At 53.3% G+C, this 25,753-nt stretch overlaps 13 protein-coding genes across 13 annotated transcripts; 6 read left to right on the forward strand and 7 right to left on the reverse strand.

Moving 5' to 3' along the window:
* Window positions 1–12: 12 nt before the first annotated feature.
* Window positions 13–1,245, reverse strand: SNOG_01689 (hypothetical protein; the record flags this gene model as incomplete). Its single annotated transcript, XM_001792271.1, has 4 exons — window positions 13–100; window positions 197–447; window positions 498–692; window positions 742–1,245. 4 exons carry the CDS (start codon window positions 1,243–1,245, stop codon window positions 13–15), a joined length of 1,038 nt encoding a protein of 345 aa, XP_001792323.1.
* A 3,224-nt stretch (window positions 1,246–4,469) lies between these two features.
* Window positions 4,470–5,869, forward strand: SNOG_01690 (hypothetical protein; the record flags this gene model as incomplete). The annotated part of the gene is made up of 3 exons (XM_001792272.1): window positions 4,470–4,950; window positions 5,000–5,529; window positions 5,581–5,869. The coding sequence occupies 3 exons, from the start codon at window positions 4,470–4,472 to the stop codon at window positions 5,725–5,727; spliced, it is 1,158 nt and encodes a 385-aa protein (XP_001792324.1). The 3' UTR covers window positions 5,728–5,869.
* A 1,008-nt stretch (window positions 5,870–6,877) lies between these two features.
* Window positions 6,878–10,521, reverse strand: SNOG_01692 (hypothetical protein; the record flags this gene model as incomplete). The annotated part of the gene is made up of 4 exons (XM_001792273.1): window positions 6,878–7,885; window positions 8,233–8,291; window positions 8,335–10,270; window positions 10,495–10,521. 4 exons carry the CDS (start codon window positions 10,519–10,521, stop codon window positions 6,878–6,880), a joined length of 3,030 nt encoding a protein of 1,009 aa, XP_001792325.1.
* A 288-nt stretch (window positions 10,522–10,809) lies between these two features.
* Window positions 10,810–12,500, forward strand: SNOG_01693 (hypothetical protein). The gene is made up of 4 exons (XM_001792274.1): window positions 10,810–11,092; window positions 11,165–11,339; window positions 11,391–12,235; window positions 12,284–12,500. Exons 1-4 carry the CDS (start codon window positions 10,835–10,837, stop codon window positions 12,377–12,379), a joined length of 1,374 nt encoding a protein of 457 aa, XP_001792326.1. The 5' UTR covers window positions 10,810–10,834; the 3' UTR covers window positions 12,380–12,500.
* Window positions 12,501–12,717: 217 nt separating this feature from the next.
* SNOG_01694 (hypothetical protein) lies at window positions 12,718–13,082 on the forward strand (the record flags this gene model as incomplete). Its single annotated transcript, XM_001792275.1, has 3 exons — window positions 12,718–12,807; window positions 12,883–12,914; window positions 12,974–13,082. The coding sequence occupies 3 exons, from the start codon at window positions 12,718–12,720 to the stop codon at window positions 13,080–13,082; spliced, it is 231 nt and encodes a 76-aa protein (XP_001792327.1).
* A 144-nt stretch (window positions 13,083–13,226) lies between these two features.
* Window positions 13,227–15,336, reverse strand: SNOG_01695 (hypothetical protein; the record flags this gene model as incomplete). The annotated part of the gene is made up of 3 exons (XM_001792276.1): window positions 13,227–13,903; window positions 13,947–14,609; window positions 14,943–15,336. 3 exons carry the CDS (start codon window positions 15,334–15,336, stop codon window positions 13,227–13,229), a joined length of 1,734 nt encoding a protein of 577 aa, XP_001792328.1.
* A 684-nt stretch (window positions 15,337–16,020) lies between these two features.
* On the reverse strand, window positions 16,021–16,580 carry SNOG_01696 (hypothetical protein). Its single transcript, XM_001792277.1, has 3 exons — window positions 16,500–16,580; window positions 16,329–16,443; window positions 16,021–16,259 (listed from the first exon to the last, which is right to left on the reverse strand). The coding sequence occupies exons 1-3, from the start codon at window positions 16,529–16,531 to the stop codon at window positions 16,179–16,181; spliced, it is 228 nt and encodes a 75-aa protein (XP_001792329.1). The 5' UTR covers window positions 16,532–16,580; the 3' UTR covers window positions 16,021–16,178.
* Window positions 16,581–16,922: 342 nt separating this feature from the next.
* Window positions 16,923–18,148, reverse strand: SNOG_01697 (hypothetical protein; the record flags this gene model as incomplete). Its single annotated transcript, XM_001792278.1, has 3 exons — window positions 16,923–17,537; window positions 17,710–17,852; window positions 18,034–18,148. The coding sequence occupies 3 exons, from the start codon at window positions 18,146–18,148 to the stop codon at window positions 16,923–16,925; spliced, it is 873 nt and encodes a 290-aa protein (XP_001792330.1).
* SNOG_01698 (hypothetical protein) lies at window positions 18,144–19,004 on the forward strand. Its single transcript, XM_001792279.1, has 3 exons — window positions 18,144–18,272; window positions 18,347–18,560; window positions 18,676–19,004. The coding sequence occupies exons 1-3, from the start codon at window positions 18,237–18,239 to the stop codon at window positions 18,807–18,809; spliced, it is 384 nt and encodes a 127-aa protein (XP_001792331.1). The 5' UTR covers window positions 18,144–18,236; the 3' UTR covers window positions 18,810–19,004.
* A 227-nt stretch (window positions 19,005–19,231) lies between these two features.
* On the reverse strand, window positions 19,232–19,861 carry SNOG_01699 (hypothetical protein; the record flags this gene model as incomplete). The annotated part of the gene is made up of 3 exons (XM_001792280.1): window positions 19,232–19,295; window positions 19,349–19,713; window positions 19,769–19,861. 3 exons carry the CDS (start codon window positions 19,859–19,861, stop codon window positions 19,232–19,234), a joined length of 522 nt encoding a protein of 173 aa, XP_001792332.1.
* Window positions 19,862–19,918: 57 nt separating this feature from the next.
* On the forward strand, window positions 19,919–20,674 carry SNOG_01700 (hypothetical protein; the record flags this gene model as incomplete). The annotated part of the gene is made up of 1 exon (XM_001792281.1): window positions 19,919–20,674. The coding sequence occupies one exon, from the start codon at window positions 19,919–19,921 to the stop codon at window positions 20,672–20,674; it is 756 nt and encodes a 251-aa protein (XP_001792333.1).
* An 88-nt stretch (window positions 20,675–20,762) lies between these two features.
* SNOG_01701 (hypothetical protein) lies at window positions 20,763–21,748 on the reverse strand (the record flags this gene model as incomplete). The annotated part of the gene is made up of 2 exons (XM_001792282.1): window positions 20,763–21,038; window positions 21,137–21,748. 2 exons carry the CDS (start codon window positions 21,746–21,748, stop codon window positions 20,763–20,765), a joined length of 888 nt encoding a protein of 295 aa, XP_001792334.1.
* An 864-nt stretch (window positions 21,749–22,612) lies between these two features.
* On the forward strand, window positions 22,613–25,294 carry SNOG_01702 (hypothetical protein; the record flags this gene model as incomplete). The annotated part of the gene is made up of 2 exons (XM_001792283.1): window positions 22,613–23,141; window positions 23,355–25,294. 2 exons carry the CDS (start codon window positions 22,613–22,615, stop codon window positions 25,292–25,294), a joined length of 2,469 nt encoding a protein of 822 aa, XP_001792335.1.
* Between the last annotated feature and the right edge of the window lie 459 nt (window positions 25,295–25,753).

Raw genomic sequence — 25,753 nt, forward strand, 5'->3', positions numbered from 1 at the left:
GAACAAATTGCGCTAGATGAAGTAAACCTGGGAGCTCATTCTCACCACCATTACTTCCGTTATTCCACGACGGTCATGCACCGTAGTCAAAAACCTCGGACTTTGAATTGTTTAAGCATTAACATTACTGCTATATCATTACGGAGTTCATCAATCCATGCAGTTGCTTCAATCAAGCTCGATACGCTCCGCATACCTGTGCTGATGAACCGGCTCAAATTCGTGTGGCGTCTGTTTCCAGCTCGACCGGTGCAGCAAGGGCTTCAAGCCTTTGTTGAAATTGAATGTGCAGAGCATCGCGTTGATACAGGCTAGTGTGGCCAGGCCGAGTGCCACGGATGCAAAGAGTAGCATTTCGTCTTTGAGGATAGTTTGCGAGTAGAAGCCGTCGCCTTTGAGGGTGAGGATCCGGCTTAGCAAGTATGCCATTTCTCCCATGCGTAAGAGCTAGGATTTCGTTAGCATATGGATATATGGTGGAGTGGAGAAGATCTTACTATGGCGATGATGGCTCCAATATAGTTCTCAGTCCTCGTGAAATAAATAGTCAGAGCCACTTGTATCGCAAGTGCGGGTATGAGAGCCATTGTCAAGCCAAACTCTGGCTGGACAAAGTGCACATTAACAAGGCCATAGGTTATGACAAAGCTGATTAGGAAATATGGTTCGATCCGAATGAGCACGAGAAGAACCTATGTTCAGTCAGTATGGAAGTGCCAATGAGGGTAGCTTGTATCTTACCTGATAGGCAAGATATCTCCTCAACATCGCCAGACTCCCACTAATATGCCGATAAATCGCCCACCTCAACTCCCTCTGCAACAAAAACACCAAAATCGTCGAAACAACCGCGCTCGCACCCACCGCAATCGACGACGTCAACAGGGCAGGTCTTACCCTCCCCCAATAATCTACATCCCGATGCGTAAAAGGCTCATAGTACATCGTCTCCCCCAGCATCAAACTGGCCGCCGCTGTCTGCGTCTGGAAATAGCGCATGACGGAAAACACAAACAGGCAAAAGTCAAGCACGACGATACTGTACAGCTGCAGAATGTTCTTCATGCGCAGGGCGTCTATGGCAAGGATCGCTTGCCATATGTTGCCGAGGATGAAGAGCCCGAAGTTCACAGGCACGACGTAGGACCTTGGGACTTGGTAGGACACCGGGTAGATCCAGTTGAAGTAGGACAGCACGACGAAGCTTTTTGAATTGATGTTAGTTATAGTGGGGTGTTGGGGCATGTGTAGAACGAACAGGTCAAGCCCAGTGGTGCAAGCAGCCTGCGCCGTCGCAGTGCCCACGAAGATCCATTCATTCGTCGTTCTCGGTCGATACATCCGTTCAGCCTGTCTCCACCCGGTCGTATATTTGTCCAAAAACGGCTTAGCTGTCAAGCGGGAAGGAAGCTTAGGAAGTGCAGTGTAGCAGGCGAGCCGTTCTGCATGCAACTAGTAATTAAGGTGTGTGGAGATGGTGGTAGATGGAATCGAAGTAGGTAAGCGATGGGGAATGTGGCTGCTACATTTGTGCCTATGATGTCGTTGCGATAACTCTCCTTTCCAACTTTTTTTGGCGTGCGGGTTAGCGTGAAACTAGGTTGCTTGCACCGCCACTGGATCTACTTCGGCGGGACCGAAGCCAAGACAGAGGAGCAGAAGTGGGGAGTACGATGTTGGAGGAGCGTGTTTTGAATCCTACAAATAGCATTGATCAATTGCCTCTATTGCACCATAATTTTGAGAGTTATTCGAGTTCCTTCATCGTATCTGCAAAAAGCGATAGACTTGGTGCACGGTCAACAGCTTCGGTTGATGGCAGCTAAATACCGGTCTCTACAGGAAGATTAATAAACAACTGTTATCATACTAGTTGGACTGACAATTGTGCTGGTCGACGGGAGAGTGTCTGTGCTCTGTGCTCGATGTTGTTTTTCGAGCATAAAAAGTGTAACATGAGAGCTCTCCTGAATGTCTTGATCTTCCATCCACATAAGCCAGCAAAAAGAACAGACCCACTGAATACAGTTATAGTGATAGGGAACCTGCTGAAAACTTTCGTTTTATCACGGACTCGAACCCTGTTGGGAAAGGAAAGGGGAGGGGCAAGGTCGATGCTGGCGCTGCTGTCCGACCTACCAGTATTCCAACTGGTAGGATTTGTAGAAGAGATGCAGATGTACTTAGATCATATAGAAGAAGCAAAGGTAAGGGGAGATAGATGAGGAGTTGCGTGTGGTGGCGGGGGTGGGGTGTTGGCCTCGTGTGGCAGACCGTTTGCGCGTCGCTATTCTCAGGTGAAAGGGCGCAAAATGAGAATCATGCACCGCGTCTAGTCACACAATCGGTCCAAGGTTTGGTGCTGAACTATCAACTCGTCCTTGCTAGGAGTGGCAGACTGGCCAAAGGAAGAGTTTGCAAGCACGATGGAAGAGGCAGTCTAAGTCGCCGAAACTATTCTGATCGTGGAAAATTCGATGGATAATTGCAAGGCACCTAGGTCTTACCACACACCATAAGTATACGAGTAAATTCGATACGGTTGTTGCTCAAAGGGTGGCGAGTTGGAAATTGATACCTCAGCGTATAGAGACTTGCTTCGAAGCGATACCTTTGGATCTCGACGCACAGAGCCGCCTCAGCTATAGCAAATTGTATCGCAGCCCACTCATTCAAGCCAACAACATACGTAAGCTTCAGAATTTCGACGCGGCTTGTCTGTCTTCCCTCTGCACGCTGAAGATAGAAAGTCTTGGGAAGTATTGCAACCTTTTTTGCAGTCATATGATGGAACGAAAAGGCCCAATTGACTCAATTGACTACAATAAGAAATGTATGGATTCAACCAGGTACCTCTCATGGCTGCAGTCGTATCGCGCTGTGCTGGGATTGAGGACGGCATGCACTGATCGTGGCTGATTCGAGGCTGACTTCACGCTTCCACAACCTAAGCAGCTAGAAGGCAAGCAGTTCAATGGATCGGGAAAGAGACTTTGCAGACTACTGGAAGTGATTGAAGGACTGCCAGTACATCAATACGTTGAAAAGTGGCATTGTCGTTGTAGTGCGGAGTGCGGCATGAGGACCGGCAAGGCTTCGGTGGCCTAAATTGGCCTGTGCACCAACACGTGGCCAGGGGCCTCTTTCTGCGGAGGCAACACCAAGCCTCGGCGCTTTATCATTTCCCTGTGGTAAACTTGAAGCACCCACCAAAAGGCCCTGAGCATGTTTGTCGCCGAGACCTTGAATAGTCGATGACCGCTGGGCAAAGATCACTCTGGGTCAGGCCCAGGAGTGGTCTCAATCAAGCTTTCCGAGTCGAACGGTGGGCATCCACTTTTACCCGCGAATATCACCCATGGCCTCACAATTCATCTCTGCAAATCCCTAGACACTGCTTGCCACACTCTCATCATGTCGTTCGGTCAGGTCAACAGCAATACCCTGATGGAGTGCATGCAGAAGTTGTGTTGTTGACACGACGTCATGTGCAGGCAACCTTGGCGGTTAATTTGCTTCAGCCGACAATATATTGCTCCGGCGCACTCAACCGGGGTAGCGTAGCCTCCAACACACGCTGCCCAGGTTTTGGAAGACTTCCTATATATCCGGCCCCGGTTGTGGGTAGTCGCTTGGATAACCCGGATCGAACGTTGCGCAACGTGAACTGTCTCTTTCAAAGTTCACTGACAGCGAGGTCGGCGCGATGAGAAGATGGCGTGCCGCGCTGGCGCTAACAACAGAATCTGACAACGGAGATGTTACAGTTATCGACTATGATGGAGAGCTTACCACAGTAGTCTTCCACCTCGAATCAAGGGGATGCACCGATAGTTGCCGTTAGAACAGTCTCACACACTAGCCGGGATCCTGGGGTACTTCCAATCGCGGATCGCCTACCAATAGCAAAAGAATCACGGAAGCTAAAGCCCCAGATATATTACCCTAAGATGACTTAAAGCTGTAGCAGTCTCAAAATCTCGGCGTTACTAGCTTAACGCTCGACCAAGCCTTGACATTCTAGGATCGCCTGCCAGTACTTCCCTACGCAGACACTTTCACGGTCCACAAGATCTGTCGCTCACGCTCGGCATCCGGAGGGAACGTCCTGGTTTCCGTAAGATTTGCACCTCCGCAATATCAAGCACTCATGTGTGGGGAACAAATTGCGCGGTGGGGAAGGTATTCCATGACGCTTCTGGAAGAGGTCGAGGCGCAGGTACCGTCTCACAACATGTCAAGTGACCGAAAGAAGATCTTCAGTCCCACTAGCCAACGGCTTTGCGGATAGTACCACCGACTTAAGTGCTGGATCGTAATTTGCATTTTGATGAACGTTTCTTGACGACTGGCTGCCAGCCTGAGCTGCTGACAGCGGCAGCATACAAATACGATAGGCATTCCTCCATGAAACAATTCTTTACGCTTTCATCCACATTCTCCAGTCCATTCCTTCAACAGTCTTTACGATGCTGTCCAACGCTCTCCTCACTGCTGCTTTTGCAGCAGGTCTGACCAATGCCCTTCCCCAGGCTTCGGGAGGAGCATCCACCAACCCGTTCGCTGGTAGGGAATGGTACGCCAACCCGTACTACGCTGCCGAGATCAACGACTTGGCCTTGCCGAACATCACTGCTGCGCTCAAGCCAGCTGCTGAGGCTGTTGCCAAGATCGGTTCATTCGTTTGGATGGACACGCGAGCAAAGATTCCCCTCCTCGAGACCTACCTCGCCGATATCAAGACCAAGAACGCTGCTGGAGCCAAGCTCATGGCCACATTTGTGGTGTACGATCTACCCGATCGCGACTGCGCTGCGTTGGCATCCAACGGCGAGCTGTCGCTCGACAAGGATGGCGAGAACATCTACAAGACTGAGTACATTGACAAGATCGCCTCCATCATCAAGAAGTACCCCGATGTCAAGGTCAACTTGGCCATTGAGCCCGACTGTAAGAATTACGCCAATCCTGCATTTGTGCTATGACTAACTTCCCGTAGCTCTCGCAAACATGATTACCAACATGGGAGTTGCCAAGTGCGCAAAGGCCGCACCCTACTACGAGTCGCTGACCGTCTACGCCTTGAAGACGCTCAACTTGGATAACGTCGACATGTACCTCGACGGTGGCCACGGTGGCTGGCTCGGTTGGGACGCCAACATTGGCCCCGCTGCCAAGTTCTACGCAAAGGTGTACAAGGCTGCTGGCTCTCCCCGTGCTGTCCGTGGTATCGTCACCAACGTGTCCAACTACAACGCCTACCGTATCTCTACCTGCAACAGCATCACCCAGGGCAACAAGAACTGCGACGAGGAGCGCTACATCAACTCTTTCGCCCCATTGCTCGAGGCTGAGGGTTTCCCCGCCCACTTCCTTGTTGACGTTGGTCGCAACGGCAAGCAGCCTACCGAGCAGCAGGCGTGGGGTGACTGGTGCAACGTCCGAGGTGCTGGCTTTGGTGCTCGCCCAACTACTGAGACTGGAAACTCCCTCGTTGACGCGCTGGTCTGGGTCAAGCCCGGTGGCGAGGTAAGATGACTGCTGATCCTTTTGAATTCAGGGCGCTAACTATGGTATTAGTCCGACGGTACATCCGACCAGTCTGCTTCCCGTTACGATGGCTTCTGCGGAAAGGAGTCTGCATTTAAGCCTGCTCCCGAGGCCGGTACTTGGTTCCAGGCATACTTCGAGATGCTGCTGAAGAACGCCAACCCTCCCCTTGCTTAGATGTAGGCGGGACTGTTAATGGACAGCAAGAGGTCACCTAAATGACCAGCTCTGCTATCCAAGTAGCTCACTTCTGAAACCATTCGATCTTCCCTGTACATATCTTAGACTTAGAACGAATGGCATGATACTGTGCATACATTATGATCGGTCCCACTTGAAAGCGACAGACAAGAATCATTAGAGCAAACTCAATGACAGCTAACTTCGCAAAAGCACAGACTTGAAAAGGCGGACAAAGATGAAGTCAAAATTCTCATTCCAAATCAAGCTTTGCTTTGTTTCGTTTCTTCGGGAGATCGGATGAGCAACACTCCTGTGTGCAATCTCTCTCTGATTATACATTTATTAACTTGTACCAACAGAGCGAGATTGTAGAGAAGTAGGCTGAGCTAGATACTGGCGGAAGACGAGGCTGAGCCGTTTGTGACTTAACGAGGTAACCCAGTGGCTGTGCATGGATGCTGCCAACTAGCCCCATCAGTCAAGAAGAGTAAACCCGAAGGATACTGAGTCTAGCTAACAAGGGCAATTACACTGCGGCTGAGTATCTATCGATGCAGCTAAGATTCGGCAGCAACTCCGACGAGGCACCTATAGTTTACTAGACATGACGGAGCGATAGTCATCGACACTAGCTGGTACCTACATTCAAGCGTTGCCTAGATATAAATTACAACCATTCATGTCGCATGCGCCCATACCTCATAGATGCACAGCCAAATCTGGACTATCTAATTCAAGCCAAAGAATGAATACTCACCGCGACGAAACCCTGCGTGCAATATAAGCGCCATGCTCACATAACACTCGCTCCAGAAAACTACCTGCATGCACAATTCTAACCTTTCCTCTCAGAACCCAACGCAACATCCAAGCGTCCCCTATTTTCTGCCTCCCCGGCGAATTCCGCAACCGCATCTAGGGTATTGTGTATATCAAGTGAACAAACGAACACTGCTAGTTACAGGAGTGAAAGAAAACACGTCAAATGCGTCGTAGTCGGGACCCATGGCACGTGAAAACTCCTGAAGGCAAGAACAAAGTGCGTAGCTGCAAGAGGGTCAAAGACTTTTTAACAATAACTAACATGGAACAAGGACGTCGTAGTTGCAGAAATACACTATGAGATATCATTGGAACATTGACCCTATCGCAAATACGAATCCATAACCCACATCCCCGGCAGCCCAATAGTAACAATAACGCTTCCCCCATGAACTTCCGCATACTGACCTAAATGCAAAACCACCGCTCTCTCCACTGCCTCGCTTACCTCGTCATCTGCCCAAACCTGCGCCGAGAGTTCCAGCCTCAGCGGCGCAGAGTGTCTATTACAGCGCCGCGAGAATCGGGACACTGCGTCGTTGATTTCCTCCGCGACATCTGCTGGCGAGATAGAGGGGTTGAGGGGGTGAAATAATGCTGAGAGGGAGACCGAGGAGGTGGAAGAAGCAGAGGAGACGAAGAGACCGGGAGATGTGGGTGTGGAGTCTGGACTTGCATGGGGGATGCTGATGGAGTCAGAGTCAGAATCAGAATCAGACATGACGCTATCCCCCTCCTCCCCCTCCCCAACAATCGTAACCTCATCACTCTCGCTATCCCAAACCGTCCCCTCCTTCCCATCATACTCACTCTCCTCATCCCCCACCACAAACCCATCCCGCTCATACTCCTCATTCCCCTCTTCAAGCCTACTATCATAGCTCTCGCGACGATCTAGCTCGTCCGCTGCCATGTACTCGAAATGATCTCGCGTCAGGTCTATGCGCTCTTCCGGTTCGGGCGAGGGGGAAGGCGCGGCTTCGAAGTCTGAATCCCCATCGTGGGACTCATCTTCCGAAGAGGAGGAGGCAGCAGAGTCAGTATCGCCAACGACAAACTCGGACAAACGTTTCTGGATGAGAGGTCTGCGTTTAATCGGCGTGTCAATCATACCTTCCCCCTTTTCAAGGAGTGCGAGACGGCGTGAGCGGCGCTTTTCTACGTGTGCCTGAGCGATGTTGGCGAGGAATTTTTCGCTGGGTTTCTTGGAGCGCGTGGAGCGGCGGATGGGTGTATCTTTGGCCATGTTTTGTAAATCTGTGTTTGTGCTTCGGTATGCTGCGCAGTCAGTCATGCGTGTGATGCTTTTCATGTATGTGGCCTTGTGGAGCTGGGGACAATGGGGACAAAGGCTTTTGATGAAGCGGTTTCGTGTGTACAGTATGATTTGTGTATATAGTTGACGGGGTACACAAGGCCATTGTGAGGGGAGGACAAAGAGAGATGATGCTTGGAAACAGGTACTCAAACAACATTGTGGTAACAGCGAACTGCTGCAAGAGAACTCGGTGGTCTTTCCATCTCAAAAGATCTGCTGGAAGGTAAGTGGAGACGTGAACATGTCAAAGCAATTCGACTACTAGTGACTTTCGTATTGTGTATATCTCTACAGTAATGCTATAGAGCAAAGTAAAGATTCAAACTCCGTCCCATATGCTGAGGGTATCATTCACATACCAAAGATGCTTTTTGTGCCTGCCCAATATGCGCCAAGCCAGGGAAGCCGAGGCCAGTTTCTATCCTACTCTTACACAGATGTCAAGGGGCCGTGAAAATCACGGAGCGTCGCAACCAGATCGTCTTCTCTGAATAGCTGGAGAAGTAACTTTTCTTGCACCTCTTTCCACTTCTGCAGAGCGTCGAGCTCGGCTTTGCTGAGCCATTTCGCTTCGTTGCCGACGACGTCAGAGCGCTCGGCTTTGCTCAGAAGGGGCTGGACCTTTTCGCGCTCGAATGCGATGCGCTGTAATATGCGCACCATGCCTTTGTAGGTGTCATGGAGCAGCTTCTCGCGGGCGCGCTGTCGGTCATACCAGACTAAATGTAATGAATGTTTTGCTTCCCGCCTTTCGACCTTTGGAATTTCCTGTGTCTGCACGAATCCTTGGACAGTGAGGTCGTTGACTATGCCGCGTATATCATTCGCGGACATCATCATGGCGTTGCACGTCGCGCGCTCGTCAAGCTTGCCCTTCTTTCGCAGGGCACGAATGAGCTTCACGCCCAGGGCACCTTTCCTCGCGGAAATTGTGTTCTCGACCTCGGCCTGTATCAACTGCTTCGCAATCTCCTCGAACTCGATCTGCCACTGCGAAAATCCCGCGCGCGAGTGCCAAGTGGCGAAGTGTAACGGATCCTCGGCAAGTAGGCGGATATGCTTATCTACAAGCTGTGTTCTCTCATCAATGGAAAGCTTCTCTGGATCTATGGGCTGACTGAGTGCGTTCGAGGTGCGCACATGCCCTTTCCGAGCAACTCCAACAACCGCATTCGGGTCGAGGCCTTCGCAGATATCGAGGTCGCGATCAATCTTCTTTGCGATGTCGCGGGCTGTGACGAGCAGACGTGGGTCGATGGGCGCCTCGCCTACTGCTTCTCCTACCATGGGCGGTTCGGGAAACTCCTCGTAGCAGCGCGGGGTGTTTGCTTCGAGCATGCGCAACATGTGTTCGTAAATGTGAGCAGTGGTAGGACCCAGGCGATTTTCGACAAGCTGGACTAGCTGCTGCGTGCGCATGGCGACGGCAACCTTCTCGGGATTTACACGAATAACGAGATCGTCCTCTGCGGATTTGGTGCCAGCTGTCGAATGGAATAAGCCGTTGGTCTTGACCCGCTTGTTAGGGTGGACGTGGTGAGTGTCATCTGCCTGTCGCTTCCGAGAAAACTTGGGCGCAACCAGCCATTCATCGCGCATCTGTCGCTTCATCTGCAGCGTTGCCCTATGGACCTTCTCTTTGTCTTTGATGCCTGTCATGGCATTTCCATTAAGTTCCTGTTCAATGGCCGCCGCCTGCAGCATGTCGTGCATATCGCCGGGCGACAGGTACTGCGAGTCAGTGACAGTCCTGACCCAGCCGCGCTCTATCAATATCTGAATGATGTCGTAGAATTCGTCAACGGAGGCGATCTCGTCCTGTTCTAGTTCAGTGCCATCGTCGTGCGCCGAATCGTGCGCAGAGCCATTCATCTTCTCTGTCTTGGGGGCGCCGTTGGTTGCGCCATTTTTAAGAAGCTCTGGGTCAGGCTTGCTGTCTTCCAATTCTGCGGGAAGGCCGTTTACGACGCCGTTCGTTTTGGTGCCATGCCCGTTCACCTGGGTGCCATTGGCTCGTTTCCTCTTCGACCCAGCGCCGTTCACCATGCCATCGTCTGACTCATCGTCACTCTCGACGGGTGGAGGAAAGTAGGCCTCCTTCAAGTCTGCAATGCGCGTGTGTCCGAGGGTGAGCAGGTTGGAGATGACGTTGGCGGCCTTTTTGCCGAAGCGGTCCTCGACGAGCTTTGCGACCTTGCCGAAGCGCACGAGGGCGTATGAGTTCTGCCAGTCGATCTCGTAGTAGGTGACAGAGCCGTCGTTGCCAGAGTGGAAGAGGAGATGCTGCTGGAGAAGAATGACAAGACCATATTTTATTTGTCGTCCATTGAGGTAGGAAGCGCGAGCAAGAGCCGCGAGTGTTTGGCGTCCGTGTCGCGCGAGGACTGAGTAGACTCGCTGGGAGCTGTTAGAAGGTGCACCGAACGGAGTGTCGCAGGCGCAAAGTCTGTAAGGACTCGGCGTCGCAACACGTCACTGCGGGAGATTCGCCGGAGCGCACATACCGCTGCAAGTTCGCCGTAGACGTCGTCGACCAGGAAGGTGCAGAGCTCCGCTAGTACCTGGAGGAGTGTTGGTTATGATTCAGGCTGGGAGAGGCAATGCGCCGCTGCACCGCTTACCGGAGTTTCGCGCTGGTTGTAAGACATGATGTAGCCTAGATATTTGCCAGATATCTAGGTAAGAGTTAGTGCTACCGGTCAGACATTGGTGTTGCGAAAAGCAGTCGGCAAGCTGGCTGTCGGAAGCTCGAGTAGGAAAAGTACTTGGGGAGCTTAGGCACAGAAATGATAGCGGCGGGGATGGGTGACCATGGGTGGCTGCGGCCAATGGGCGTGAGCTGCTTCGCCTTAGTCAGCGCAGACTTCTGTGCTGCATCGCCAGTCGACATTTACCTCACAGCTCCATCAATTGCCCTCCCAATCCACCCCGAAAGCCCCCCGCTCGGCGCCCACCTACACCATGTTCTCCCGCTCGACCGCCTGCCGGGGCGCCCAGCGTGCTGCCCGCCAGCACGCTCTCCGCCAGACCCAGCGCCGAGGACTCGCAGCGCCAGCATCAGGATCATTTCAGTATGAGGCCGGCGAGGCCAAGGGCGTCAAGTTCGCCAGCAGAGACTTTGCCGGTCCCACCACCACTCTTGCGCTCGTCTCCAAGGCCGGCACGAGGTTCCAGCCGCTGCCCGGCCTGACCGAGGGCCTTGCCAACTTCGCATTCCGAGTACGCCAGTGCCCCGTTGAAACCCCCCCAATTGCTGTATATGAGGTCGACTAACGCCCCGTTGCACTACAGGGTACCGAGCGACGGTCAACGCTGCGCATTGTCCGCGAATCCGAGCTCCTCGGAGCTGCATTGAACGCACACCACTCGCGCGAGAATCTGGTCATCGAGGCCAAGTTCCTCCGCGATGACCTGCCCTACTTCGTCGAGCTGTTCGGCGAGGTTGCCAGCCAGACCAAGTACCAGCGTGGGTGAAATTGCTGCTATATCACGATGCCCGGACACTAATACGACACAGCCTACGTCTACAACGAAGAGGTCCTCCCGCTCATCGACTTCGCCCACAAGCGCTTCCTCGCGAGCGTCACTGACATGGCCACCAACTCGGCCCACAGCCTCGCTTTCCACCGCGGCCTCGGAACCCCCACTGCCTCCGCCTCGCCCACTCCCTACACCAAATACCTCGACGCCGCAACCATCGAATACTACTCCAAGATCGCTTACGCCAAGCCCAACTTTGCCGTGGTAGCCAACGGTGCTGAGCACGGCGAGTTCTCCAAGTGGGTCAACGAGTTCTTCGACGACGTCCCTGCCACCGCCGAGGGCGAGCTCGCAGGTACCGAGCAGACCAAGTACGTTGGTGGAGAGGAGCGCATTGCCCACGATGGCGGCAACGCCATGGTCATTGCTTTCCCTGGCTCCAGCTCCTTCACCGGCAAGTTCTACAAGCCTGAGATTGCCGTCCTCGGATCGCTGCTCGGTGGACAGTCTGCTGTGAAATGGTCGCCCGGTTTCACCATCCTCGGACAAGCGGCTGCGCCCGGCGTCAAGGTCAAGACCACCAGCGCCATCTACTCGGACGCTGGTCTCCTCTACACCACCATCACTGGCTCAGCCAAGGGTGTTGCCTCCACCGCCAAGGCCGCCGTCGACGCCATCAAGAAGATTGCAGGCGGCGAGATCTCAAGCGAGCAGATCTCCAAGGCCAAGGCTGCTGCTAAGTTCAAGGAGCTTGAGCACGGTCAGGACATCCGCGCTGGTCTCGAGCTCACCGGATCCGGCCTCATCCACAACACCCAAGCCTACCAGATCGACGAGGTTGCCAAGGCCATTGACGGCGTCTCAGAAGAAGCTCTCAAGAAGGTATGCTTGCCTAAATCACCATGTATCATCTGCTAATCCGTCCCTCAGGCTGCCAAGCAATTACTCGAGAGCAGGGCCTCCGTGTCCTCTGTCGGCGACCTTTTCGTACTACCGTACGCTGAGGAGCTCGGCCTCACAGTGTAAATACAGTGCTTTCGACGCGTGGATTAGAAGGCTGATGTCGTCTGGCCTGGGGCTTGTGTAACATTATCTTGTGATAGTCCCAGATAGAAGTGTCTTATATTAGCAATTTTGTTTGTTCAAAGTGTTGTCTTTTTGCCATGATCAAATCTAGTGTGGATCTCTTGAATGAACGCATGTTCTCACGTGCCAACGCGATGGATATCTCCGAGATTGCGCACGGACTCGAATTGCACGTCAACCACGCGCGCAACATCAAACCCCACAAGCCAAACATACACTTTCGCAACGAACCCGCGCGCACCCGACTCGAGTGCCACCGAATCCTATATCCCGCAACAATGCCACAAACCCTCTACCCCCGCGGCACCGTCAAGAAAATCGTAAAAGCCCACGCCAACCGCCCGCTCAGCAAGAACGTCGATGTCCTCGTGCGTTCCCCCCCCCCCTCCCCCATCCTATCCCTCCTGCTTCCCTTCTACACTACAAGGCTAAACGGTGGATAGATATTTCTCAATTATGTGCTATTTATGCAAGAGTGAGTTGCCGTTGGGGTGGTGTTGAGGTGGAAGTGGAAGTGGACTAACGGGAACATAGGTTGATCAACGAAGCGTCGATTAAGAGCAAGCAGAGCGGCGAGAGGGGGATTTCGGCACGGAGTGTGAAGAGGGTTAGTGAGACGACGTTGAGGAAATACAAGGGCTGAGCATGGAATGAAACACTTGGTTCGGCTGGGCTTGAATTGTTTCTGCGGCGTTTTGGGATGGGATGGGATGGGCGTTGTTATGATACCCCGGGAGGAAAGCAAGTCTTTTTAGTACAGCATCAAGGACAGTCTATAACGGACATTCTACTCCTTCGCAACCTTGACAACAACCCACCCCTCCGCATACCTCTTCCCCGCCCCACTCTCCGGAACCTCAATCTTCACACCCACCCCCCCTCCTTCTCCAGCTTTCATAACTGCATCCTTGACACCAGCCACCGCCACGCCCAGCGCAATACAACTTGCCAACACGCTCTGCACATCCTTTGCCCACGCCTTCTCCACGCCCTCTGTCTTCGCCGCCCGTGCACCTAGTTTCTTATACTCTGCAAACGCCTCCTTCGCGCCTTTCAGGCTGCTGTCGATTTCCGTCCATAGCTCGGACTTTGCGTCAAGTAGATCTGCTTTGAATGCGTCGACGGGTGAAGAGTACGCGCCATACGGCTGCGTGTGTTCCTTGAAGTCCGCAAAGGGCGGGACTTCAGGGGGTTGCAAGCTGAGGAAGGGCTTCATGCGTAGCTCGTAGCGCAGTTCTTCTGTACCGAAGGGCCGTTTGGGCATGGGTAGGAGGCCGAGATACAGCAGAACGATGTTGAAGCGCGCGAGTGCGAGACTAAGTGATGCGATGCCTTCGACTTCAGCGAGGAGGCTGTCGATGTATGGCGTCGCGTCGTCGACGTCCTGTGCATCCCGCAGGCGGCGGGATTGGAAAAGTTCAGAGGCGCGAGCGACATAGTGCGCTTCGACTTTCTTCAGGAGTTCTTTGCGCCGACGTGGCGATGAGGGAGAGGAAGAGATACATGCCGGCGAACTCATCGGGGAGGTAGATGTCTTGTTCGAAGCCTAGGAGGATGATCTTCTCAATCATCCAGAGCTTCTTGTGGTAGGTCCATGTACTGAGCGAGAACGTGAGTACGTGATCAGCGATCTGTAACTCCGTGGCGGCAGCATTGATGTCTTCGTCTACAGCGGCGGCATCGCCTTGTAGCATGTCCCACGCAGCGATGACATGTGTGAGCATTCGGCGCAGGCGGCATCGATTCTGGCCCAGTGCGACCCAAAGATCCATATACGGCGAGCCGGAACGGTCAACGAATTCGTCAATGAGCATGGCGAGTTGAAGACGTGGCGGTTTGGGAAGCATCGGGTTGCGTGGTGGGGAGTAGGCCCAATTTGAGGGATCGAGGACAGGCGAGGATGGGAAAACGAGTGTTCTGATGTCGGCAAGGGGGAGGGATATGGGAGATTGAAGGACGTCAGGATGGAATAGAAGGGTCGCGAGGTAGGAGCGAGCATATGCCAATGGTTGTGGCGAGCGAGATGCGAAGTACCATAGGAAGGATTGGTACTCGAGCGGATCTTGTGGAAGCGTGGTGAAGCGTGTTGCCTCTTCACAGTCCGTAGTAATCTGCTGCAGCTTTTCCAGTGCATCTTTGAACTCGAGTTCGACAATTGGTCTCGGTGGTACTGTTGAGGCGAGCCGCCGCTGCATTTTGGTACTGAAAGCGCCTGGTACTACTTGTCCTAGCTGGTGAGTATCCCTCAGGGTCTCTATCGCTTTAAGTACTGGGGGCCATGAGTGAGAGATATGGTCCAGTGGTAGATCCAAGTCCAAAGCACGGAGAAAGTCCTTTCTAAAGTCAAGCCTCGCAACAATAGCTGAACGCAGCGAGTCGTTGATCTCAAGGTCGGTGCTATTCATGTCAGCATAATCAGGAGCTTCCTCGAAGCTAAGCACTTACTCTTCCAGAATCTCCATAGCGGCATCGAGTTCCCTCAAGAAGTAATCCATCGGAATACTAACGAGTAGAACACGATTGTAGGTATGCGTGCAAAAGTCCTCCTCCTCAAAATAGTCCCTCCCAGCGATCTTCGCGATCACATAATCGCAACCTTTGATGAGTGCTAAGCAATATGCTCTGAGCACTTGCAACAATGGTCCAGGCCTTTGCTCGTCAGGGATGTCGCCGCGATAGAATTGGACCTTCTCCAAGATTCGTGTCTCTGGCCAGAGGAGCTTGTCAATGTACACCGATGTGAATAGTGTCTGTGACAAAGGGTATCCAGTATGCCATGCCATCTCGTGACAAAGTAACTGGTCCATGATGCCGATGAGCTCTTCTGGCAAGAGAGGCGCTAGTGTATCGTAGTCATCTTCAAGAGTCTCTCCAGGTTGCAGGAAGCCGCTGTCCATTTTCGCATCCATGATCTGACAATCTTAGCATAATGTTCTTGGTTGAATACAGTCGTGGTGTAGGTACCTCGAGGGCCCCAATGGACTCGAAGAGCGTGAAGCACTCATCTTTGATGAGTTGGCCGACATTGAGGGCTACGCGACTGTCAGCTTATGTTTCCTGGTTGTCTCAAATGCTATCAGACATGGCAAGCACGTGCGAAGCATTTCACGGTGACCCCACCACTGCCCCGCGATAAGTAAAGTCGCGGGGAGGGACAGTACATACCTTTCGAAGCCTTGGTAAACTTTTCAGTAATGTCATGAAGCCTGGGTTCATATGCGCTTTGCGACTTTCGGAGCGACTGTCTTAATGGTAGATCCGCCGGCGTGGAGGCCTGGGCATTACTCCCGGAAGCATGGACGTTTGTAGATACTATCACGGGTGAGCACGCGCACCTATATTTCTCGACTGAGGACCTACCCGCAGCATCGTAGCACGAGACATCAGGAACTGCTGGATCGGAAGCAGTGTTATGATCGGTGGGCGCATCCGCCATGTTCGGTGGTGGAGTAGTTGCCGATGCGCGAAGTTTATGACTGCCGGGTCGCGCCTGCATATTGAGCAAGCGTTTGCTGTAAGTCGGCAACTATGAGTACTTCACAACAACGCCAAAGTCACAGTCATGGTTCTCAGGTCCGGAAGAGTGCAGATAAGCTCAATTCTTGTCATGTATTGGCTTTTCGACCTGATGTCCACGCTTGCGGCATTTGATAGTACAAGATATACATTCACCACCTCCAACCACCCTGCGGAACGTCCCAGCGGATATCCTTCACTCCATCTCGGTTTCCGTGACGATTTAAGATGAAGCGTTCTTGGCCTCGGCCTGTGCCTGGAGCGCCGCAGCGTTCAAGTCCTTGCTCTCGCCCTGCTTGCCATTCTGTCCAGCCGTTAGCCCTATTCTACTCCATTCCCAGCCCAAACCTCATCCCCAGTTGTCGTCACTCACCGACCACTTGGCGAAACGGAGCTCGCTCTGGCCCCTTCGCTCGGCAGCGAGACGGCCCTCTTCCTTCAGCGAGCGGCGCACGACGCGCGATGCGACGGCGATGTAGCGGTTGTAGCTGTCCAGAACTGTCAATTGCGGGTTCCCGGAGCTGTGCAAGCTTGTGCGACGTACGTGAGACCGGCGGCTTTCCACGCGAATGCCATTGTGATGGTTGTATGTGGTTTGGTGGGTAGGGACGGGTTTACGAGTTGCGGATGAGCGTTGAAAGGTTGCAGCTGCGGCGAGATTTCGCGGATGCCGGAGCTTTGACATCACGTGACGTAGTACTTCCTCCAGCAGCTGGGCATTGCAACGGTCAGATACCACATCAATCCTCATGGCAGAGGAATATCGAGACACGAAGCAAGGCATTTCAATCACAGATTCGACGTTTGTATCATGTTCATTACATTTTCGTAGCTAGCCAAGTGTAGAACCGGCCTTCTCATGTCTACTATAGGGAAGTGGTGCATTGGGCCTCGGGCTGTAGTAACAACGCTTCAAAAGTGGCCGACAGGCCTGCTGTGTGGTGCAAGTGCATCACTCAGCACTATCTCATGAGTCGGTCTCCATGGCGTCCCCGCCCTCCTCGTCGCCGCCCTGGTTCTCGAACGTGGCGTCCAGCCATTCCGCGACTTCTTGACCCTCGTAGTGCGCGAAGTCCTCCTTGATGCCACCAACACCGACACTGGTGTTATCGACTGTCAGCTCCTTGTCCTGTGACAGCGATTCCTTCAGTGCCCTCAAGGCATGCTTGATCAACTCCTCCCTGCTGGCACCCTCAAACTCGTCGAGATGCCTCTCCAGGTATGTCCTCGCCATCTGACTCCTCGCACCAATGCCGCACGCAATCATCTCCTGTGTGACACCGCTAGGCTGGAACTCGAAAAGGTGGGGGCCTTTCGAATCGACACCTGCAATCAACAAGCCAACGCCATATGGTCTTCGTCCGTACTGTTGAGTGTTGGTCTGGGCGCGGTCTGCAATGCGGGAAGTGATCTCTGAAAGCGGGATGGCACGGTCGTAGGTGAGGCGGGAGGCGAGCGACTGCTGCTTCATGAAGTTGGACAGTACACGGGCGTCAGAGGCAAGACCGGCGAGGGCGACACCGTAGTGCGAGTCAATTGGAATGATCTTCTTCTGGTAGGATGAGAGCTCCTCGGCGTTCCTCTATGCAATGTTAGTATTGCCTATGCGTTGCACGGACATTCGTGTAGCGATGACGATGACAAATGATGTGCAAGAGAATCGACACAATTCCTATGAGAGCCTGCAAGCTTTGCTTGTGGTTCTGGGTCTACTACAGAGCTCCGTGCAATTGCCCACTGGCTGTCGAACGTACCTTGATAGCCGCAAGCACGGCATGTGTCTTGCTGACAAGGCCCACTACGACCGAACCTTGCTTGACCGCTTCTGATGCATATTCGACCTGGAAGATACGACCTTGGGGCGAGAAGGTGACCGAATCGTTGTCGTAGTTGTTTTCTGAACATGGTGGAGGCGGGAGTTGTGGGGTCTGAAGTCGTTGACTATCGCTGTACAATGGAACAAGGACGGATTCCAGGGCACTCTGATATCTTCGAGTACTGTCTCGGCGTTAGGAGGCGGAGAAATGAGAATCGCAGCAAGTCGAGGTGGGGTCGTGGTTGTTTGATGCTCAAGGCACCTGAAGTTACGACAGCTCTCGCGGAGCTCCAGGCTTGGCGGCGGCCGAGCGTCAACTCCAACCTCGCGGCAGGCGCCTGTCCAGCAACCACAACACATCGATCTTGCAACGTCATCACGCCGTCCGGAACGTGCAGACAGATACCTCGCGGACGCGCATATTTGAAAACTGCGACAGTTTGAAGACATTCCGAATCATCCATCATGGCCGGTATTAAGACGATAATAGGGCTGTCCTTCGTACGTCCAGCTACGGCGCATGGCAGCGCTCTCGCCCAGTATCCCAGTATCTTACTGACCAACCCATCTACTAGGTCCTCGCGATAGGCTTCCTCCTCGTCATCCTGTCCGCGGCGCTGTTCCACAACTACCTCACGCTCCTCGTTGTCGCAACCTACGTGATTGCGCCGTTACCGAACTGGCTATGTGGAAGAGCAGCAAGCAATGATGACTTCATGGAGAGCCATGGAAACGGTGTTGTAGACTTTGGAAGGTTCCTTACTGGATTCTTCGTGGTCATGGGCATTGGTACGTCACGCCAAGCTGTACATGAAAGATGCTTTGCGCCTATATAATCGGGATGCATGCCATGTAGACGCATTGAAAGGGAAATCGCCAGAAGTACGGCTGACATAAATCATAGCCCTCCCCACCCTTCTGTGGCACTCGGCGCAAATCGCAGGAGGCGCAGCAGCCATGTCTGTCTTCGGCGGTCTTCTGATATATGCGACCATCATCAGTTTCACCCTCTTTTTCCAGGAGCAAGAAGACTTCTGACTAGCCGGCGGAACCGAGTGATCGACATATCTTGTCCTGACGGATCTCCCAGCGCCCCGACTTGCGGAGCACTTCAGGCGGCGTATCCTGTGCGTGGGCTAGCGGCGCATACAGTTAGCCCAGTGTGCACTTTGTTCATAATTAGTGTCTACGAGTGTTGTATCAGTAGCTGAATTTAGCGATTTCCCATTGTTAGCCTCCATGCCGCATAAGATTGCACATCAAACTTGTGAGATTTGACAAAGCTTCAACTACTGATGGTCTCCAAACGCTTAAGAATATTCGTACAGTATGGCTCACCAACATATGCCATTTTTAACGGTCGGTAAGACTGCATACAGCCTGGGCCCATAGTCCAAGCAGCACCTCCTATTATACGCCATGTTCACACTGAAACAGACTGGTACAGGACCTGCGTTCTCTTACAGCGCCAGGTTGTAGGTGTACTCGTCCTCCATGTTTTGCGCGATCCAGAGCACAGCGGAACTGCGTCACGTTAGCCTTCCATCCATCATCTCGTCTCACAGCGCACAACTCACCTCAGCATAATCAGCGAATTTGCGATAACATTGCCCACACCCATCCAGATAGTCGGCCACACATATTCCGGGACAATGTACTTCATCACCAGCACCACAACACTGCCCGCGAGCCCGCCCGCCAGCAGCGCAAAGCCCAAGAACAGGACCAGCTTCGCCTTCCACGCCACGCCGTTCCCACTGTAGCTGAAGCTATCGGCGCTCAGTCGCGACTTGTCGATCGAGTTGATGACGAGCATGCCCAGCGCCGAGCAGATGCCGGGGATCCAGTCGACGAAGGTGATGTGCACGGCTGGGTCGGATGGGTTCATGATGGATTTGGACCATACTGCGATGTCGATCAGGGTGTAGAATCCCAGCGCGAACTACATCGTGGCTGTTAGCATGGTAGAGGCAGATATGAAGCTCGGTGATGCCTACCAGGGCTCCGGCTGTGTAGACGCCAAAGGTTCGTGTGTTGGCGCTGTTGAGCCATGCGGGCCGGGGAAAGCGGAATAGGCGGTTGTCCTCCATGGTGCTGGAGCGCAGTCTGCGTGTCTGTGGGATGTGTGGTAGCTTGAAGTCTGACCGATGTTGGAGCTGTCGTCGCGCGCATGCGAGGTTGGCGGCCATTACAGCTTGGCGCTAGACGTCCGCGTCGGCGTCGCAAACCGCCGATCTAACCATAGCTTCCAAAAAAGTTTCGGCGCAACTTCAACCACCAACCTACCCATCTACAACCCACACACAATGGCACCCACAAAAGGCAAACCCAGCACAAAAGGCAAATCCGCCAAACTCGGCGCCAAGTCCTCCGCGAAATCAAAATCCTCGGCGTCGAAACCTGAGGGCATCTCCAAGAACCGCCAGAAGAAACTCACGCTCGCGAAACCTGGCGGTGCGCAGAAGACAAAGTCCCGCACGAAGGATGGCCGCAAGAAGAAGCGCGTGTACAGCGAGAAGGAACTCGACATCCCGCTGCTCAACGGCATAGTACCCGCGGGCATCGCGAAGCCTAAAGGCGAGAAGAAGGGCAAGATTTTCGTCGACGATCCGGCCAGCATGATGGCGATTATGAGCGTGGTGAATGCGGAGAAGGAGGGCAGGATTGAAAGCAAGATTACGCGGGCTAGGCAGTTGGAGGAGATTCGTGAGGCGAAGAGGGTCGAGGCGGAGGGCAGGCGAGACGAGAAGGATAAGGCGTTTGAGGAGAGGAAGGAGGGCTTGAAGAAGAAGAGGAGGAGAAGTGCGCCGGCGAAGGGTGGGGACGATGATGACGAGGGCAAGGCGAAGAAGTCGAAGAAGGATGGAAAGTACAAGGCGAGGAAGAGGGTCAGCTTTGGTTGATGGATGGATGGATGGATGAGGTCTATTTCGTGATGGTTACAAAAGTCTATGATACCCAAATGTCACATGTATGAAGAAGTTGCGGTTTCTATGCGTCGGGCAATATCAGGCGTCGGTTGTTCGGATCGTAAATGGGGTACTTCTTCCCCGGCGTATCGATCTTGGTCTCCTGGATCTTGGTCTGCGACGCCTCGTGGTCGATCTCTTCGTGTACCTTGGCCAGGAACGATGAGGCCGCTGTTGCGAACCACCTCCCGCCACCCAGCTGGAATGATCCAAGATGGCCGCCCCAGTTGGTGGTACACAACACAGCGTACGGGTTCTGCTTGAACTCTTCGAACGGAATAGCAGCCTTGGACGAAATCTGCAGTCATCTTTAGCAACCACATAGACATCACCACAATGAAATCCAAGCATACCGGATCATCCTCAGCATTAATCCCCAAAAACGGCACCCTTCACTCCCAACAACGCATCCACACTCTCACTATCCCTATAGTACGCGCCCTCGGTCGGATACCCCCAAGTAGGACACTGCACATGCCTATCAAACTCGAAAAGATAGCGACTCCCCATAACTTTATCCTCATCCACCCCTTCATTCTTCAAAATCTGCTCCCTATGCAGCACAAACAACTTCTTCAAATTCGCGCCCATGGTGCGCGCATAAATCTCCAACCCCACCCAAGTGCGCTGCAACTCGACATTACAAACATCCAGATTCCACGGATTACTGCACGCCACGGCCGCTCGTAGCATGCACTTGTCGCCCTCCTCGCCGACGTAGTTGGTCAGTATGTTTGCGCCGAGTGAGAACCCGACGGCGTAGAGCGGCCTATTCGGATACAGTTCACGCAGGTGGGCGATCGTCTGCCGCACATCCCACGTCGCGCGTGCGTTGAATAATTGCGGCGTCGTGACTTTTGAAAGGGCGCAGCCGCGGCCGTTGACGACGCATGCTGCCCATCCGGAGGCTGTTAGGGGCGCGAGGGTTTCGCGCAGGTAGACTTCGTGCGAGCCGCCGGATAGGCCGTGGAGAGCGATGATCATGGGCGTGGTGTCTTTGCTGTTCATGTCGTCCCATTCTGCGGAAGTGAAGTTTGCAGTGCGCTCGGGTAGGCTGGCATCTTTCGTTGCAGCTTCACCTTCTTCCTTGGTTACAACGAAGTCGACGGCATAGGTGCCTGGGTTACACGGAGTGGTTTGAATCGAAATGCTAGCGCTTGTAGAATGATCGGAAGGATCCGGGGTCGGGGCGCTGTGTACATGGTTTGGAGGTGCGTTGAGAGGAGGGGTTGAGCGCATGGCGGGATGAGTCTGGGCTATTTGGGCAGAGTAGTCTTGGAACCGGATTTGGTGGTGAGGGGGACAGGAGAGGGGTGGTGTGTGTAGAACGTTTTGCCGTGGCCGAGGATCCAGGAGAGGTCGAACATGGTGGTTTAGATGATCGATTTGAATTCTTTGTCTTCTGGGAATGGATTGAAGAAGGATTGATTTCTTAATTCCAAAGACTCGGTCTCATAAAGTGCTCCAGCTCTTTTTTGATTTACTAATCATGCCAGGTATCGAATTATCGAATCCCTCTAAGGTGCTGTAGGTTGTGATGGTGATTACTTGCAGGTCCAATGTCAATGCTTTCCTGTCTGAAACGATCCTGGATAGTCCCGTAGGTATGTAGTGCGAATGTGAATTGATTGAAAAAGGTTGGGTTTCACACCAGCGAGCGATAACATGCCTCGGCCTAAGTGCTAAGTGGTTTCGTAAACGCGCGCTTGCCTACCAATCAGGACCTGCGATCGTAGCGCGGTCGCGACTCCCATGATCGCGCGCCATGTCGTTGCGCAGGACCTCACGTTCGATTCACACCTCCGCCACGCCCGATAATGCTGCGCTCATAGTGACTCTGGTGGCGACCGCCCATCCCGAATCAATACCACCATGGATCCACGGCACAACCAGAACTGGCCGCCACAGGCATACAACAACGGGCAATATGTACCCTACCCTCCGCAACAGCAGCAGCCAAATGCGTACCAGCACCAGGGGTATGCGCCGCAGTACCCTCCCATGCAGCAGCAGATGCCCCAGGGATATCCGCAATCGCAGGCCCCGCAGACTCATCCACATATGAGCGTATCTCGACCGCCCAGCCAGCAATACCCGCCAATGCCCCAAGCCTATGCACAGCAGCAGCAGCAGCAGCAACCGCGCGCGCAACCACAGGTCGTCATCCCGCCAAAGGCCCCAAGCTATGTGTCGCCTATGCAGCATATGCAACCGCCTAAGATCCGGCATGTACAGATGCCCGTGCAGCGAAACAGCAGTTCTGGAATTGCGCAAGCAGACGGGACGCAGGACCGCCGGCGATACAGTAATCAGCAGCATCCGACGCCTTCGCAGTCGAAACAGGTCCAGCGATCACCTGCGCTTCAAGAGAACGGCCCCCGACCGCAGCAGAAGACTTCGAGTACGCCTGTTCAGCAACATCGCACGCCCTTGCAGCAGCAATCGACCCCTCAGCAGCGAATTCCTTCCAGCTCTCAGACCCCGTCAAGCCAGCACCGTAGCCCATCAATACAGAGTACAACGCCAAAGCCGAAGGGGCATCCCCAGGTTGTCATACCACGGTCATCGAATCATCATCTGACCCCTACGAGACACGCGCAACCTCCGCCCAAAGCACTTCCCGCTGACCTCTCAGTCATGTTGCTCTCAGCTGCAGACGAGTACATTGCTGCAGCACGTGGCATGGGCACCCGAGTAGTGCGGAGTCGGCGAGAAGCCGATGTGCTTCAGTATCACAAATTGATGGCGACGGGTTTGGGCTGTATGGACACTGTACTGAGGGACTTCCACCTGCTGCCACGTGACGAGGCTAGACTCAGACTCAGATACGCTACTCTGCTTGCAGAGGAGACGGATAATACTGCTGAAATCGACGAGGTTCTGTCCAAGCAGATATCGTTGTGCGGACGATGTCGCTTGCAAGACTTAAAGTACGCTTCGCTACATCTTCAAGCCCGCTATCAATTCAAGACAAATCATCGCGCTGCCCTCAAGTCCTTGGATAAACCCATCACCGAAGCGGAGACCTTTCAGCACATCGCCTGGGTGTATGCTTTCCGATTCTTGAAGGTCGCGCTCACACTTCAGATATCGGGACGTATAGAGCTTGTTCCTGCGCTGCAGCAGCTGCATGCCATAGCGGCGCACTCAGAGAGGCGAGGAGACAGAGCTATATACGTGGCTTGCAATGCATTAGAAGCGCTAGTTCATCTGCGGTCGGGTGCTGCAGACAGGCTTGAACAAGCACAGCGTGCTATAGCATCCGCACGGAGTTTGCAGCTTCAAGTCTCTGCGGAGCAACTTGGCTCATTCGGCACGCTTCTCGACATTATTGATGTTACCTGTGGTATCCACAACGGCGTTCCTGACGGCACAAAGTCGACTGCCTTGATTTCTGGGGTTCTTGATGAAAAGGCCGACGCATTACAATCCCACACCGGCATACTCACCGTTGTAATTGAAAGAAGCTCTGGCGGGAGCATGACATTTGATAGTGGCGGCATATTTCGGAAGAACCCTGCAGGATGTGATGAACTCGTCTTTGTGTGGTTACCAAAGGAAGACCTACAAACACTGTGCTTCTTCATCTGCGCCTATGATCAGCATGTCCACGAGAAGGGTCTCAAATATATCAGGGAAGCACATCACCGGGCCAAGAGTGCATCGAACCGTCACGTTTCGCACAGCATCCCCATTCCACTTGCGGTCGCCCAGCAAGAGTGGAACAGTGTGCTTGACTGGCATTCTCTTTTCGTTATTGGTCTCATCGCGTGTCACCGGGAAGACGCAGCGACCGCTACTGAAGCCCTCACCATCCTCAAGAAGCGCGCCGTCAAGTCGAAACCAAATGAGGAGACTGCGCGTACGTTGGCCTACCTGACCGCTGTGTCCGACCAGAGAAATGGCGCTTTCGAATCCGCTTTGCGTGCTTACTCGTCAGACTTGTTTCAGTTGCCATCACAGGCTTCTTCCGTTGGCACCAAAGTCGATCTCGCGATTCTCGCGGCTCTGAATAGAGTGCTCATTGTGAGATACCCAGGCCATCCGCAACAGCACATCGCCACTACGCTGTTGAAGCAGCTGACACCACTGTGTGAAAATCACCCCAATCAGTACATTCGTGTAGCACATCGCCTTGTGCACGCTATGTCAAGCCCAGATACTACTACAGACGCTTCAATCATGCGCAAGAAGACGTTTGTACAAGCAGCCGTCAACCGAACAAGTGATATTCTCAAAAAAACACAAAATCGCGAGTTTGTCACAATGGCACTGTCCTACTTCAGCTCGAGCTTTTTCGCAAATCAAGTCAGCGACAAAGCAGTTCAGGCGGTGCGAGCAACTCGGCACAACAACAAGTGGAGTCGCAGTCCATTGTGGACGGCTGTTGCAGCCGGCATGTGCATGCATACGTACCAACAGAACGGGTTACTGCAAGATGCCCAGGAGAGTAAGCGCGAGTACGAGGCAGTGATGCATTTGCTGCCATCTCCTTTGAGGAACGGATCGGACGTTGACGCAGAAGGAGAGGAAGAGGATGACGATTTGGTATGATCACGAAATGACTGAGCATACTACTTTGCAAGTATTAATCGCATTTGTTGGCGTTATATGAAGGTTGCATCATTGATTTGTTCGAGATACCACTGTCAAAAGCACGGCGCTCAGGGCATGGTATGTGTTTGTTAGCAGGAAAGAGCATGGCGGACACGGCCTCATACAGAGGTGTCTGCAGGTGTAGGCAGACTCGAGGCTCTGCAGATGTTGTTGATGCGTATATCAGGTAGTAGCACAATAATCATCAAGACGCTTTGTGTATCATGATACAGCAAACTGTCCCCTGCTCTATTGTGCCTATTGCTCCGACTTTTCGACCCAAGCCGTTCCTAACAAAGAAAGACCTTGTTGTCTTGAGCACAAGACTATGGCTGCTGGATGAGCGATGTACCTTTGTCCCCACTAAGAGAGCTGCAACGCCTTGAAGTCGTCTTTCACAGCTTCTTTGTCCAACCG

The sequence above is a fragment of the Parastagonospora nodorum genome, assembly GCF_000146915.1.
Source record: "Parastagonospora nodorum SN15 chromosome Unknown scaffold_2, whole genome shotgun sequence".
NCBI lineage: Eukaryota > Fungi > Ascomycota > Dothideomycetes > Pleosporales > Phaeosphaeriaceae > Parastagonospora > Parastagonospora nodorum.